This window comes from Indicator indicator, chromosome 32 (assembly GCF_027791375.1).
Source record: "Indicator indicator isolate 239-I01 chromosome 32, UM_Iind_1.1, whole genome shotgun sequence".
Lineage (NCBI taxonomy): Eukaryota > Metazoa > Chordata > Aves > Piciformes > Indicatoridae > Indicator > Indicator indicator.
The window spans coordinates 4,137,246-4,153,908 of NC_072041.1; the positions used below are offsets into that span (position 1 = coordinate 4,137,246).

Below are 16,663 nucleotides of genomic sequence, written 5' to 3' on the forward strand. Positions count from 1 at the left end.
GTGATATTCACCAGATGTGCCCTAGTTCTGAAGGGTTGCATTAATATTCCCCACACTAAAAGCTGCTTTGAAAATTAGAGCTTCAATAGATGGACTCAAAGACCTTTTGTAAAAAAAAAAAAAAAACACCAACCAACCAAACACCACAAAAAAAATCCCAACCAGCACCCAAGCACCTTACTCTTCTGAGCACACAAACCTTTACCAGCTTAACTGCTGCAGTTTATGTAGCAACCATCTTCACTACTGGAATCTTTTTATGCTTTGCCCAATGAGTCAACGCTTGCATCATCCAAGAAACAAAGCCTTAGGGTCTCTGCACAGCACCACACTTACACAGGAAAGATATTCCTTGAAAGTCATCATCAAGGAATTGCCTGCAAGCCCAGCCATTGTATTTCAACAGTCACAAGCTGAGACACTTTAGTGTAGCTGTTAGCAATCAGAGTTCCAGTCTAGACACATTTCCCAGCCTTGACATCCCAGTATCTTACTGGATTACACATTCTTTCCCTCATAGAATCAGTCAGGGTTGGAAGGGACCACAAGGATCAGCCAGTTCCAGCCCCCCTGCCATGGACAGAGATACCTCACACTAGATGAGGCTGGCCAGAGCCTCATCCAGCCTGGCCTTAAACACCTCCAGGGATGGGGCCTCAAACCACCTCCCTGGACAACCCATTCCAGGCTCTCACCACTCTCATGGGGAAGAACTTCTTCCTCACGTCCAGCCTGAATCTCCCCACTTTCAGCTTTATTCCATTCCCCCTACTCCTGTCACTCCCTGATATCCTAAAAAGTCCCTCCCCAGCTTTCTTGTAGCCCCCTTCAGATACTGGAAGGCCACAATAAGGTCACCTCAGAGCCTTCTCTTCTCCAGACTGAACAGCCCCAACTCTTTCAGTGTGTCCTCATAGGAGAGGTGCTCCAGCCCTCTGATCATCCCCATCTTGCTTTCTTACACATGTCCTATGTTAGACCTAGAGGTTCTAAACACCAATAATGCCAGGTGTGCAAAAAAATCATTTGCCAAGTTAGGTACAACTTCAGGGAGCTCATCAGACACCCAGTGCATAGAACCCTAGAATGGCTTAGGTTGGAAGGGACCTTAGAGATCATCTACTCCAAGCTCCCTGCCATGGGCAGGGAATCCCCTCAATTAGACTTGGCTGCTCCAGGCCTCATCCAACCCAGCCTTGAACACCTCTCTGGGCAACCCATTCCAGCGTCTCACCACCCTCACACTGAAGAACTTCTTCCTAAGCTGCAGCCTAACCCTACCCTCCCACACCTTCAAACCATTCCCCCTTGTCCTGTCTCAAGACACCCTCATGAGAAGTCCCTCTGCAGTCTTCCTGCAGGATCCCTTCAGGTACTGGAAGGCAGCTCTAAGGTCCCCCAGGAGTCTTTTCTTCTCCAGGCTGAACACCCCCAGCTCTCTCAGCCTGTCCTCATAGTAGAGGTGCCCCAGCCCGTGGATGACCTTTGTGGCCTCTTTCGGACTTGTTCCCATAGCTCTGTGTCTTCTTTATGATGGGGACACCAGCACTGGGTGCAGTATTTCCTACATCACCTCTAACATTGTCACAACTAACCAGATCAATCAGGCTCAGGAATCAGTAGAAGCAGGTGTTCTATATTCAACCATTCCATCAGTGTGCCAAAACCCATGCTCCAGCTGTACTTATCCCTGTACACTCCTGTTTCTCATCCACCACTCCTGACTTAATACACAGAAAGCACCACTCTCATTAAGGCTGCAGATTGAGCTGCACCACAGCAGAAATTTGTATGATGGATCTGAGACACTGGAAAATAAACAGTGTCCAGGCAAGCTCTGGAAAACAGGTTTGTGTCATCAGAACCAGCCTGGTTTGTTTCATTCTGGATTTAAAAGAAAAAATAAATCCAATTGTTTACTGAGCCAGAGCTCAATTCTGTGAGAGGGAATTAATAGATTTTATGGAGTCATATATGGAAGGACTTGGGAGGGAGATATTCTTCCTGTGTGTGCATGCACATATCCTGAATCCAAGCTGTGGGGTAGGCAAATAGTGACAGGATAGCTACATCCTAGAACTAAAGGATATTTGAATTCCTCCATTCTAGTGTTTAAAATTAAAAGATTTAGTCCTCCTAGTGCTCTCTGCCAAAGAAAAGCAGCATGATCAGGCAATTCTGAACTGTTCTCCCTGTGCCCAAGCCAAAACCAGTGGGAGCCCCAAGCAGCAGGGCTCTTCCTTTCAGTGTCATAGGTACTTAAAGTTAAATGCCACAATCCTTCACTGCCACCCCCAGAACAGTTAAATGCTACCAGGAGAGCAGGATATTAGCAGTTACAGGTCATTAATAGCCAAGTGGTACCTTCCAAAGGATCAGAAAAATATTTGCAACATTCAGTGAACTCTGAATGCTGCAATCGGAATTTGCCTGCATTCCAAGTAGAGGAAAATGACCAAACCCTGGAAAACAAAGGTCAGTCCTGGAAACAGCAATGCCTTTGGCATGAAGGTTTAGTAACAAACACAGAAGCACAGGGAAGAAATGCACTGGGAACCACAAACACATGGTTGTAGCTAGAGAAATATTCCCACTGACAGGTAGGGAGCTGTACAGTCGCCTCTCTTCCCCCCATATGGCTGACAACAAACAAATTGCCAGCCTGATCTTTTAGTGTCTCTTCCTGCTGAGCAGATTTCAAGCAACACTGCTGGCTCCTTGTCAGAAAACAATGGGCTAGAGCCCTGCTCTGCAATAAATGGTTCAACCAATTTACTGTCTTCATTTGAAACTCACAGGAGTATTCCCAGTGCCTGGACTATAGTTCTTATTTGGCAAATGATTTTATTATAAACTGGTATCATAGTGAATCCATTTTCTTCAAGGGGTTTTGCTGCTGTTTAATGGACTGTCAGTATAATTTAGATTTCATCTATTTAAACTCATTCAAGCCTGGCTCCTGATTGTACAATAAATGGAACATATTTCTATTCAACAAAATTAATGGCAGCTAATTGTAGTCTGCAGCTCCCAATTTCATAAAAGCAACTGTTCTGTAGCTCAGGCACCCAGCTACAGCCTTTCCCACACCAATTATTTTTCTGCACTTCTCATGCATGTCCACAACACTTTCCAGTTCTTCCTGCAGATGCATTCAGACACAGTTTGTTAACCATTCTGGTACAAAGCAAACACTTTTCTTACAGAAAGTGTGCTACCAAAAAACTCCTCACTGGAAGCAGAGACATTGTAGATGCTCAGGGTACCTATGCTAGGCTATCCTCCCATCTCAGTGCTGGTTTTCTTCAATCAAAATCATGAAAAGGGAGGAGGGGTGCCAATAAGAGTGCAGCCCACTAAAATAACCAGTTAGCCTAAGAGCTCCTTTTGCAGCAGCAGATAAGCTTCACTGCATCTGTGAAGACTTCTCTGATCTTTTAAGGTCACAGCAGACTTCTGCTGGAGATGCAATGTTTGCTCCTAACACTTCTCCCAGGTTATTTTACAAATCTCTCTGCATCTCGTCCTTCAAACCTGAACTGGATGCATCTCAAAAGCTCTTCATGAACACTCACTTGGTTCTGTGGAAACCACAAAAGACAAGCAGCACCACAAATATATCACATTGCCACAAGGTCTCACTACTTCAGATATCCTTTTTTTTCCCCTTTATGTGCAAATTAGACTTGACATGGCTGTGGATAATTTCAGGGAGACCTTCAAAACAACCACTAATAACAAGCCTTAAGAAACCAATAGAAGGAGTTGTCATTGTCTACCTGAAATCAACTTCATCTCCACAATGCCTCCCAGTAAGAGCATACAGTTGGCCTGTGAAGCTGACCACCTTTACACACTGGCATCTTCACATGGCTTGGAGCTTAAGAAGTTCTTCTATTGCTCTGTGCATGAGTACAACTCTGTGCTCTAGCAGCCAAAGCAAGCACACCAAGAGGACTTGGAAGAGCAAGCTCTTCTACTCCCAAGCCCACCACAAACACCAAATGGTTGCTTAGCTTCTCTCCCTTAGCTATTCTTTTGATAATTAAAGTGCAGCACACCACAATGCCTCATCACAATCAGGATAGGCTTTAGTTGTGTGGCCTTCAACTAGAAAAACATAACAGCCATTACTGTTTCCTGAGTAACTGGCCCATCACTTGATCTTCCCCTTTAAACAAATGGAGAGAGAGTGACCCATTTTATAAAGTATTGGTACAGCCCTGGACAGGGACACATCTTCTGAAGGGGAAAACTAAATGTGTCACTTGAGTGAGGCTGATTTTCACAGAACACTGTAGCTCAAATACTGCAGTCTGCTGCCTCAGATCCTGCTGGGATGCAAATACACTCAGGTCAGCTAAGCTTATGTGATATCCTCCCCTGTGGTCTGCTAACCTGATATTCACCTACCTGCAAATATCTTGCAGCACTCAGGCACTACCTGATTTGAAAAATAATCAGCGTGGATTTTCTGAAATGAAAAGTATTTTCCTATTGTTTCAATATGTAAATAGCTCTGGGACACCTTTTGCACAAAACAAATTAGTGCAGCCACTACAATGATGAACTTACAGGGGAAACCCATTTACTGTTTCAACACTGGTAGGTTTTTTCTTTTTTCCTCCTTCATTTTAAAGCATAATGATGATGCCAGTATGCTGGCCAGCTGCTTAAATAAGAAATGCCCACCTCAGGGAGAACAGAAAAATGGCCTTCCCTCACTATTAAGTATAGAGAGACACAATCACCACAGTAAAGACACGAACACACATTTTTCAAGCCAAAGAAAAGTAACTATTAATCTACTTTTTGGTGTGTTTCTTTCCTAAACTAACACCAAAAATGGAAGTTTTAAATCTCTATCAGCTTTTATGTATATCAAGGCACTCCTTTCACAAACAGGTTTCTGATCCTTTCTTCCTTTAAATCTCTTGATTGCTTTTGGTAAGAGCATCCACAACACATAGGTTGGGCTAAGTGGGTCCAGAGGAGGCCACAGAGATGATCAGAAGGCTGAAGCACCTCTCCTGTGGGGACAGGCTGAAGTAATTGGGGCCTGGAGAAGAGAAGGCTCCAGGAAGACCTTAGACCTTCAATATCTGAGGGGGACCTACAAGAGAGCTGGGGAGGGGCTGTTTAGAAGGGCCTGTGGTAATAGGATGAGGAGCAATGGATTGAAACTGGGGCAGGGCAGATTTAGGTTGAACATGAGGAGGAAGTTCTTCACCATGAGGGTGGTGAAGTACTGGAACAGGTTGTCCAGGGATGTGGGTGAGGCCTCATCCCCAGAGACATGCAAAATGAGACTTTGATGGGCCCCTGGGCAGCCTGCTCTAGTTGGAGGTGTCCCTGCTGAGTGCAGGGGGGTTGGACACGATGACCTTTGATGGTGCCTTCCAACCCAAACCAATCTGAGTCTGAAGGTTGGACTCTATGCTCTCTAAGTGGTCTTTTCCAACCAAAACAATTCTGTGATTCTATAGAGCCAGTCCTCCTGCCAGTACTGAAACAAAGCAAAAATCTTTCCATTTGTAGTTCCATTTACTTCAGATGCTTCCTTAGAGCAACACACACTCTGCTTACTGGATACTCTTCATACAAAACTATCCCTTTGGGATAAAGGAAAATCAAGTAACTGCCCCAAGATTATGATATTACAGAAAAAAAAAATAAAATTCAGTGATGACTTACAAGATATCCAGTTACAGGCATAAATGCCTTATACCAGCGTGGTCCATCAAGCAGTAACATGAAAAATGGAGATAAATTCTCCTTTCAAAGTTATTTTCATCAGTTTTGAAGTTGTATTCAACTTGTTTCATTTTCTATTCCCTTGGAAACAAACCAAAAAAAGCATTCTCTTTTTAACACACTCTTCCACTTAGCCTGCTTACACGCAGCAGAGTGTCAAACCTGCAGAGAAACACCTCTCTCACCTCTGAGCTTTCTCCTCCATCCCCCATGAAGGTATTTTGACATAATATGCATTCCAAAATGGAGCAGCAAAGGTTAGTCCCAGGACCAAAATTCTGACAGATTAATTTTCACTCCCTCCTTCCCCCAATTTATCAGAACAATCTCTGGGTAGAAGTTCAAGCAATCTCTGGCATGAACTAAACTGGCTCTGCTACCTGGGAAACCACAGCATTGTCCCCAGTACATGAACTGAGAATGTAGTTCACTGTGCACAGTTGTCTCTGTGACTGATCATCCTCCCCTTCACCTGACTGCTGATGAAACACATGGAAACTTCCACAGAGCAAAGGAAAAAGGACCTTGCAAATTCATATGCTACAAGTTCAAACTATTTTAACTGAAGGAAATTGAAGACAGGCCATGAGCAATTACTGCAGCCACAAACCTCATTCTCCAACTCTCCTGTTTCAAGGAATTCCTTCCTCTTACTCCAATTCTTCCACAGTTTGTATTTCCAGTGTTTGTGTTTCACAATTTCTGTTCACCTAAGTTCAGAATGACACATGCTGCATTCTCTGTGAAGCAGAGCAGGTCTTTCTGCCTAGGTTACACTCTCTCCACAAACATCCTCTGCAAAAATAATTCCCTACTACTCCTCACCCCTGGAAGGTGTGACTTTAAGCCCAGGCTGGATGAGGCTTTGAGCAACCTGGGATAGTGCCCACAGCAGGGGGTTGGAATTAGACGATCTTTAAGGTCCCTTCCAATCCAAGCCATTCTATGATTCTGATACTGCTGTCTGCCCATCTGCTCGTATCTGTGTTCCACAATTACCTACAGTAGTTACACCACAAATCTTGCAGTGACCCCCACAAAACAACTTTCAGTCAGATGTTGATGTAGTTTCACATTCACCCTGTAACAGCACCAAAACACCACAGCTTTACAAGGTGTTCCTAATACGGGTTGGACTCAGTCTTAAAAGGTCTTTCCACAGCATCACAGAACTGTTTATGCTGGAAGACACTTTTAAGATCATGAAGTCCAACCATTAACCCAGCACTGACAGCTAACTACTGACCTATGTTCCTCAGCACCACGTTTCCCCACAACTTTGAAAGCCCTCCAGGGCCAGGGACTCCACAACTGCCCTGGACAGCCTGTTCAACGGCCTGACAAGCCTTTTGGGGAACAAATTGTTCCTTATATCCAATCTGAACCTCCCCTGGTGCAACCTCAGGCTGATTGCTCTTGTCCTGTCACTTGTTCCTTGGGAAAACAGACAAAAGACTCCTCCAGCATGAAAAGCAAAGCAATGGCTCTGAAGGTGTTACTTTAGGATTCTATTCTATGATTATGCTTTGCATTACAAGCTTCTGAGGAGCATGTTATGAAGCTCATTTTGTACCCAGCTCCTGTTTGTAGAGCTCCCAGAATGGTATTACTTTAGCAATACTTCACCAGTCAGTGGCTGTGCAGCTCCTCGTTAATGCCCCTTGTTTTAGGATGGCAGAGAGAGGGATGGCTCACAAAGAGAAACCACCTTAGAGAGAACACCTTGACTTTTACAGCTCCACTTGCACAGCTCATCTGTTATGAAAAGACCATCACAATGTCATGCAAAAACAAAGACAATGTGCAAAACTACCAGCCCTGGCTCAGCACTGTCCCCCAGCCCAGACTCCCAGCCCCCACCCCTTGGGATACACTCACCTCCTTCGTGCTGCTCTTCATGATTTATACACAAAAGCCAAACAAAGCCAGAGGAATCCATTTGCTAGATCAACCTTGATCTGCACTTAGGGCTCCATCTGTCAGGCACCAGCAGCTGCCCGTACACAGAGCGATGCCTCCCACATTTAAGAGCAAATATGAACTCAGTAAATGCATTGTCCTTTTCTCCCCCAATTTGGCTAATGTTTACTGCTTTTACTAACAGCACCAGTACAGAACATGAGTTATATGCAGCAAAGTAGTCCATGTATGCTGTCACAGAGCCTTCATTATCCACATTCATTATTCACCTACTCACCTGATCTCTAAAAACCATCCTTTTCATAAAATCTCCAATGTTGAGAGTAAAATCTAATTACAAATGCTGTTCTAGCCAGTAGCACAGAACAATCACAGCACAACTTTCAGCTGCATGTGGAACCAGTTCTCTACAGACTTCAACTGACTTCAAAGAAAATCCCTCTCTGATGCTTATGCATTTTGTTAACCCTCCTGCCACGTTTTAAGACTCACCTACTAATCCTGGCCTTTTCTCTATTTTTTATTCCCCCTCTTTTAATGACTAAAGGGTAAAGAATGCATTTGTTTCCATTTAAACAGAAGTATTAAAGAGAATCTTTTCTTCTGGGGGAAAAAAAAAAAAAAAGATGGTTAGGAGTTTCCCCTCCCCATTACTCTCATGTGCAGAAAGGTTGAAAACACAGAGGGTAAGTGTGAAAAATAAGGGAACTCTTACAAAGCCATTAAGCAGCACAGCTCCCGAGGTTATTCTTATTTACAGCAGCTGAAAGTCTGTCACTGAGTGTCTGATTATTGCCATGATCTAGTATCACAATGGCAACAGACTTGCAAATGGAGATGGAAATAGAGAGTGCAGCATGTTAGAAAAACATGCTCTTCTCAACTGGGAAGCCTGAGGGAAGAAATCTCCAGTCTGACTACATCTTAGGTAAATACAATTCTGGTTCCACTGTGATTGGAACTCTGCTGGCCACACTCCACAGGACACTTTGATGACAAGCTCACAGATCCACACAAAAGGTGCCCCACCATCTTTTATCATTTTCTCATTGTGATGGTGCAATAACCCAGCACCTGCAGGCTTCAAATCCCAGCCACTGAAGACTGCAAACTACCTTATGAAGTGCTCCCTTTGAAAAATGGCCACGTACACTGCAACTGCAGAAGGTATCCAAGTGAAAAGTGTGTAAGATCTCACTTTGATACATGTGGTGACAACTGAGCAGCAGTATTTCACAACAGTGCATCCCACCTGCAAATTCAGTCTCTTTCCTTCTCTGACGCCTGTCCAGATAATAGCTTATGGGGTTGTGCTGCCTCCTTCACAACACTCAGAGAGAGAAATCTAACAAAACTTTAAAGAGACATCAGCCCATAAATCCAGAAAAGTTAGTACTCAGCTCCAGCTGTATTTTCCAGTAGCAATAGCTCACTTTCATCCTAGTGACAGTGATTTCCCATACCTTTAAAAAGCAGGGAAGGAAGCAAAAAAGTCCAATGGCTGTTCCATACAGAGACTGCCTAAAACCCCTCCAAGTGGCAGAGACATTCCTATTTTTCATGTACTAGGCCAGATGTTCCAGGATCCACATCAAGCTAATTCTGCCTCTTTCCCTGCACCGCATCACACCACACTTCCTGTATCTGACATTCTGTACCTCTTCCAGCTTCACACAGATGTTAACACCTAGAACAAAGAGGCTGTCATGTAAGCTGTTCTGAAGCAATTTGCTCAGAAACTATCAAGTCCTTCAATGCTCCACTCTCCCTGCAGAAGCATTTCACCTTGTGTTACCTCATGTTGATTCCTCTTGCTGATGTGTTGTTTATATAGCTACTGATGTCACTGTAGAAACAGATCCTCATAAATCCTTTTAATTCCAACAGATCCTTTTAAATGTTTCTACGTAGGCAGAGCAAACAATATTGTCCTCATCTCCAGGTGACATCAAGTCATCTGTTTTCCTGAGACTCCACATCAACTTAGACTTTAATCTGACACAGTTTTTCCAACCCAGCATTCAATGATGACATTACAACACTGCTCAGCAGCAACAATATTCTCAGCACTAAACTCTATGGCTTTAATGCAGTAATATCCCTTCCTGTCGTGCTGAGCAGACTGAGGGTGAAAGAGGACAGAGACCACACAGCTTCTTCCAGCAAGAAGGTGAGCATGAGTTCAGAGAATAAAGAGAAGCAGGGCACTAAAAGTATCCCCATAAGCAGCTATTATTGTGATGCAGGTATTTCTGCTAGGTGCTTTTTCTGGAGTCTTAACCCATCGACTTCATAAGATCAGCTTACTGGGATACTGAAAAGAAAAGCTCTGTGCTCAAGGACAAGATGAAGATATATAAGAAAAACACCACCATAAGTCTAGTCCTTTTAAGACTAAGCAAATTGTTGCCCTCTGGAACAAGGAGGAAGAGAAAGATTCTCTGGAGCAGTATCATCATCACTACCTTTTTCCTCCTTTTTTTTTTTTTTTTTTTTTTTAGGTTGGCCAGAAATGTTAAGTTACTGTCAGAAATTTAAAGGCACTGACAGCCCTGTTTGCCCTCTTCCAACTATACAAGTTGCCCAGGGAGGTGGTAGAAGTCCCAGGTTTGCAAGGCCAGGCTGGATGGGGCTCTAGGCAACCTGATCTAGTGGGAGGTGTCCATGCCCATGTCAGGGGGGTTGGAACTGGATGATCTTTGAGGTCCCTTCCAACCCTGACAATTCTGTGATTCTCTTCACCAATCACCAAAAGAAGGGCCTATAAAAGGCACTATATTAAGTGTTTGGAGCAGCATGGCACTGAGGACAGCTGTTCCAGGAGCACCTTGGCCACTCAAGCCCAGTACAATACACTGCCAGTCATCTGACTGACAGCACTTCAGTACCTCCTATACAGAAAATCCTACACGGAGACCAATTGTCTAACCCAAACAACAGATGGAGCTCTGAAGTCTGGTTTGCACAGCAGAGTATCAAAGTATTCAAATTTGCTTACAGCCTGACAATCAAAAAAGTGGAACTGCAAAAAGCAGAGTACAAAACAAGCCCACCAGTTTTCAAGTGCACCCAATTAGGAGCCATGTGTTAACCATATTGCACGTGAGTACGAACCGTATGGGAAACCAACCTTCTCCTGCTGGAGAAGGGAATCAAACTGCACTAAAAACTGAAAGCAATTCAGCATTAAATGATTTAACTGAATCGAAGAGGAAGGCAAAAAAAAGCACCTAACGTCTCAGTCTTGATGCAACTACCTTACACTATCATTACCTTCTGTTAAAGAAGCCTCTAAGGAAATCTGAATAGACGCTGTGCATTAAAAATGGATTTGTTACCCTCTCAGTCATTTTGACAACTGCAAGGTAAGAACTGTGAGAAAAAACAGAGAAGAAAAAGCAACCCACAGATGAGATTTGGAAGGAAATAGGAGAGAGGTTGTGGAAACCCAGAAGACAGATGGGGAAATGGGCCAACAGCTTCTAGGACAGGCCTGTGTGATTTCCAAGAAAGTAGAGAGGATTAATTGCACAGTGGTGGCTAAGCTCTACTCAGTAAATTTCAGTGCATGGGTTAGAGCTATGCATACATTAGTTACACCTATGCAAATTAATAAGAACAGTATTTGTATAATAACAGTAAAGGGCAACCTTGCATATGAAGAAATTCCAATTATCTTGATTATTTATTTACAGTTTATCTGCTATTACTCAGAGTTGCTGAGCTCAGCACAGAAAGAAAAATAGCTTTGAGTGTTGGAATAAGGACTGTACAGCAGTGGGGTAAACACGGAATGAGGTTTTAAGTGAGGAGTTCAGAGCAAGGGAATGCAGACCTTTAACATTCATGCACATCAGATAAGGGCATTGAAGGGAAAGAATCAAAGGAATGGAATGGATTTCCTTTCAGCTATCCATTCTGCACACACCTGGAATCTTCAGCTCTCTGATCCGTGCTCTGCAAGTCTCATTAATTGAAACTCTTAATCCCTCTTAAATTTTATATAATTTGCACCCTTAGCTACAAATATGCAACCAAGGACAGAAGCAAAGATTTTCTTCTGTAATAGATGCTAAAATTGCTTTAGAACATATTACACACTGAAAAGGTGGACTCAAGATCTCACTCCTGTTAAAGAATTAAGTTTTAAATAAAATTTTAAAACCAGTACAGTCACTCAAGGTTTCAGCTAGGCTCATGCCCCTCCACTGAGCTTGCCAATAATGTGTGTTCTCATTGCTCTCTGCAGTTCTCAAGACAAGAGACAGATGCAAATTTGAGAGAAGCACAAAGAGCAAACTGAACAGAAGAGTGTCAGTGCTGGGGTACGTCTCTTATGCTAATTGCTTCCAATAAAATAGAACATTTAAGAAGAAGAAGATTTTTAAATTACAAAGCAGGGATAAAACATCTCAATTATCACCAGTTCTATGGCTTTCCTTGTTCATTCAATAATCTCCTCCAGATCAGATATAACCACCTCAATTCAAGGGTGGGGTACCAAGGGGGGGGCTTCAACTCAAACAGAGCAGCAAGACAGGCAAAGAGAAAATCACAGAATCAGAAAATGGCTTAGGCTGGAAAGGACCTTAGAGATCACCTACTCCAACCTCCCTGCTGTGGGCAGGGACACCTCTCAACTAGACTTGGTTGCTCAATACCTCATCCAACCCAGCCTTGAATACCTCCCTGGGCAACCCATTCCAGAGTCTCACCACCCTTGTATCGAAGAGCTTCCTCTTAAGAGCCAGTCTAAACCTACCACCCCTCAGCTTAAAACCATTCCCTTGTTCTTTTGCTAGAAACCCTTGTGAGAAGTCCCTCTCCAGCCTTCCTGTGGGATCCTTTCAGGTCCCCCCTGGAGTCTTCTCCAGACTGAACAACCCCAGCTCCCTCAGCCCTTGGATCACCTTTGTGGCCCTCCCCTGGACTCACTCCAACAACGAAGCAAGGTGCCTGTGGCCAGCACTAGGCTCAGCTGAGAGCAGCCAGGCAAGCTTCAAATCCTTTCCCTACACAAACCCTGCCAAACACCACTCACAGGAGGAACTGCTCCCTATGTAGTCAGCTCCCTTATCACTGGTTGTGCAACCACCATCACCAAAATACCTTTGATGAAGCACTCAAGCTTTTAGAGAAGATTGCTCTCCCACACTCTCACCCACATGTGTGCTCCCTGAAGTCCCACAAGGTCCCAGTGGTACCTGGCCAGCATTTGCTGAGTGCAGGTCTTCCAACAGCTCATGCCCGCCCTGGGGCTGAGGCTGTGCCTTGCATTTCAGCACATAAACAGAATCCCCCCCAGTGTGCAATTGCTGGCAAGTGAGAAGGTACAAGCCATAACAATTGAAGCACTCACCAGCCTGCACAGAAAGATGATTTCTATTCTGGATGGATACTCCTGTGAAAAATACAGCATAAACAAATCTCGGCTGTCCCCACACAACCAGCACTTACAAGGACTCTCTCCCCTCCTTTGTCAATTAGCTGGCAAAGGCACAAACTCAGGATAAACACAGTCCTGACCCCTGCTCTCCTGCAAATACCCTCAAACCAAGTATTGCTTCATCAGAGGTACCCCAAGCACTGCACCAACAGATAAAAAAAAAATGCTAATATTTCTCCATCCTTCTACAAACTACAAATTGAGATCACAAAGTGATTTTTCCAGCTTAATTTTAAGCAAAGTCTTTTTGCAATAAAGCCAGTGTATCACACTGTACTGCTGGGCCCACACAACAGCTGTTCTTAACAGATTCTCAATTATTTTTCATCCTCTGACACTGAAAATGAGATTGCCAGAGCTGACGCTGCTGCAGGCTCCCTATCGCTACTGCTCACAAGCCCAAACTGAGAAGAAAAAAAAAAAAAAAATCACTTAGTTGGAATGGTTTTAAATGGTATTTGAAGCATTTCAGCAGGTAAGTGATTCTGGTAAATATTGGGAGATGTAAGTGAAAACAGACTCTACAACTTTCACATGGAAAAACAAGAACTGCCCCCAAATCAGCAGAACTTTAGCCCATCTGTATCTGCAGCTGGTAATGGCCCCCACACACAACCAGCATTTGTGAGCATTTACAGCAGCTAAACTGGAAAGAGCATTTCAAACATTTACATCTCTGCCCATATAATGAGATTTTAATACTTGAGATATACAGCACCTCATGGAAAAATCAGACACGATTTTACCTCATTAGTTTCCATGGTTTTCAGTTTGAATCCATCTCTGTTTTGCTCCAGCAGCGTTACTACAGCACACTGAGCATTGCACAGAGAAGTAATAGAGAACTAGCAGAGCCCTTAAGCCAGTGCTTTGAGCAGTAAAGGCAAACGTAACTACTCCTTGTGGTGGAACAAACAACTGCAATCAATGCTTTTTAAGTGCTATGTAGATGAACACAGGAGTTTTTACTCAAACAGGAGGAACACAGCTAGCTGAATAATCTCATTTTCAAGTACAATTTCATTGTGAGGAAAAAGCTGGCAGCAGCTGCAGGTTAGATCCTAAAACTTTACCTGACACCCTAAAAACCTGAGGTGAACTTGGCAGTAATTAAAAGGCAGATCCAAGATATCCAGAGTACACTGCAAGCTCCCAAAGCATCCCAGATACTTGCTGACATTGACACTGTTTTGACCACCAGCTAAGCTGCTGTCCACAGGCATTAGCTAGCTATTAATGAGAGGGAAATCAATGGCATAATGAGATCTTGAGTCACCTGATTTCTGTTCCACAAACAGGACTGGAGAGGAGCTCTACAAAGAAATCACAGCTTCACCACTCTCACTGCAGATTCCCAGATAGTATTGGGTTGGAAGGGACCCTCAAAGGTCATCTTGTCCAACCCCTCTGCAGTCAGAGACACCTCCAACTACATCAGGCTGCCCAGGGCCACACCAAGTCTCATCGTGAATGTCTCCAGGGATGGGGCCTCAACCACATCCTCAGGCAACCTGTTCCAGTGTTTCACCAGACAAACCTGTCAGAAAGGTTGGGAGATAGCTCTCTCTGCCACCTATCAAATCTCTAGCTCAGATCAGGTCTTGTTTCAAAGCTGGAACAAACTGCTGAGTGCAATTTAGCTTCCAAATGCCCAGGGATGGATTCCAGACCATACACAGCTAATTAACTCAGCAGGGGGGTGGGGGGGGAGGAACAAAAGGAATAAAGGGTGGCTCTTTTTCTAAGAGGAGCTAAGTTCATTCCAGCAAATCAGATATCACAAGATACAGTCACCCCTTCTGCATGCATATCCATCTGTCTCTCCAACAGAACAATGCTCCTAGGACAGCCCCAATTCCAATTAACAGGTAGCAGCCCCCGCAGTGGTGCAGAGAGAAGGGTTTCTTACCTCCAGGCCTGTACACTACGTCATCCTCCGTGATAAAGGAGGTGATTTCACCGTTGTCTGTTCTCTCGTATCGCGACTTCTTCTTGGGGGGTTTCTTTTTGCTTTTCTTTGTGGACTCCTCAGTGGTGGCACTGTTGTTGTCATTGTCCTCATCCTCACTGTGGTCGCTCTCTGCGTAGTTCTTGGCGCCTCCCTCCAAGGTACAGCTCCGCCGAGGCCGCGAGTTCTCGCTCTCCCTCACCTTGTCTCTCTTGTCTCGCTCCTTATCCCGGTCTCTATCCCTGTCCTTCTCTTTGTCTTTGTCTTTTTCTTTGTCTGCTGTCATGATTCGCCACGTGCCTTCTTCTGTCCTCTCACGGCTGGGCCTCCGTGAAAGGTAGACAGTGAGCCTGGGCTTCAGTCTTCTGAATTTCTCACTCAAATCCAGGAAAAATTCAACCACTCCAACAACCCCAGCGTTTTAAAAAGGTTCTTCAGGGGGTAGGGGGAGGAAGAAAGAGGGGAAAAACCCATGTTAGTATTCAAAATTCTTTCAAATTTCTGAAAATAAAAACTACAAAGCAAGATGAACTCCGCATTCCAAGGCAATTCAGTAGGGAAAGCAACACAGTGAGATAGAAGAGAGACTTTAGAAGCATTCAGAGAGTCTCAGAATGGTATGGGGTGGAAGGGACCTTGAAGATCACCTAGTTCCAATCTCTTTCCATTAAACCAGGTTGCTCAAGGCCTCATCCAACCTGGCCAAGAAGGGGACATCCACAACCTTCCTGGGAACCCGTTCCAGTGGTTCACCACCCTCAATGGAAAGAATTTCTTCCTTATTTGCAGCATATATTTCTGCTCCTCAAGGTTCAGTCCATTCCCCCTTGTCCTATCACTCCAAGCCCTTGTCAAAAGTCCCTCCCCATCTCTCCTGTAGCCCCCTTCAGGTACTGTAAGGCTGCTTTAAGGTCTTCCTGGAGCCTTCTCCAGGCCCCAGCTCTCTCAGCCTGCCCCAATAGGGCAGGTTTTCCAGTCCTCTGATCATCTTTGTGGCCTCCTCTGGACATTGCTAGAAATAACTGATGAAGAACCTGTAAAGGTGTCTCCATCCTCAAAAACATCTCACAACTCCTTAAAAAAAAAAAAAAATTACTTGGTTCACTACAGAAGTGACTTCTCTCACAGAGGCCATGAGGTCAGCATCACTTCACACCCAGAGCTGAACAGGAAGCATGCAAGTGGAAAACCCCAAATATTTAGGAAGGGCCAAACACAACAACTCCTTCTCAAAGCAAAGGAAGTTTAGCAAATGACTGTGTTGTTTTGCATCTTAACACCACTAGCAAAGGATGTCCTACAAAGCTGGTACAGACTAAAGAATGCCATCTGCCACCTCCGGGCCAAGCTGTTCAGAAGTCTTCCCCCTACCCTGCTCTTCCAAAAATAGAGCTAACCTGTAATCCACAGATGACAGGAATGCATCCAGTGAACCCAAACCCCACCACAGGAGCTGCAAGTGCACTAACAAATTCTGCTTTTCCATATATCATCAACATGACCTTTCATGCTTGCTTCAGCAGTAACAGAACACATGGAGATGGATTTTGTATCTCATCACCTTCACACAGGCAGTTTCCTGCTGGGGAATAGGA

At 44.2% G+C, this 16,663-nt stretch overlaps 1 protein-coding gene across 1 annotated transcript in view; it reads right to left on the reverse strand.

Annotated features, from left to right (window-relative positions):
• RERE (arginine-glutamic acid dipeptide repeats) overlaps positions 1 to 15,354 on the reverse strand; it is a 169,814-nt gene extending 154,460 nt beyond the window's left edge. Inside the window, exon 1 of the mRNA XM_054394838.1 lies at positions 15,030 to 15,354. Coding sequence (XP_054250813.1) covers positions 15,030 to 15,354 — 325 coding nt within the window. The remainder of the gene's footprint in view (positions 1 to 15,029) is intronic.
• Between the last annotated feature and the right edge of the window lie 1,309 nt (positions 15,355 to 16,663).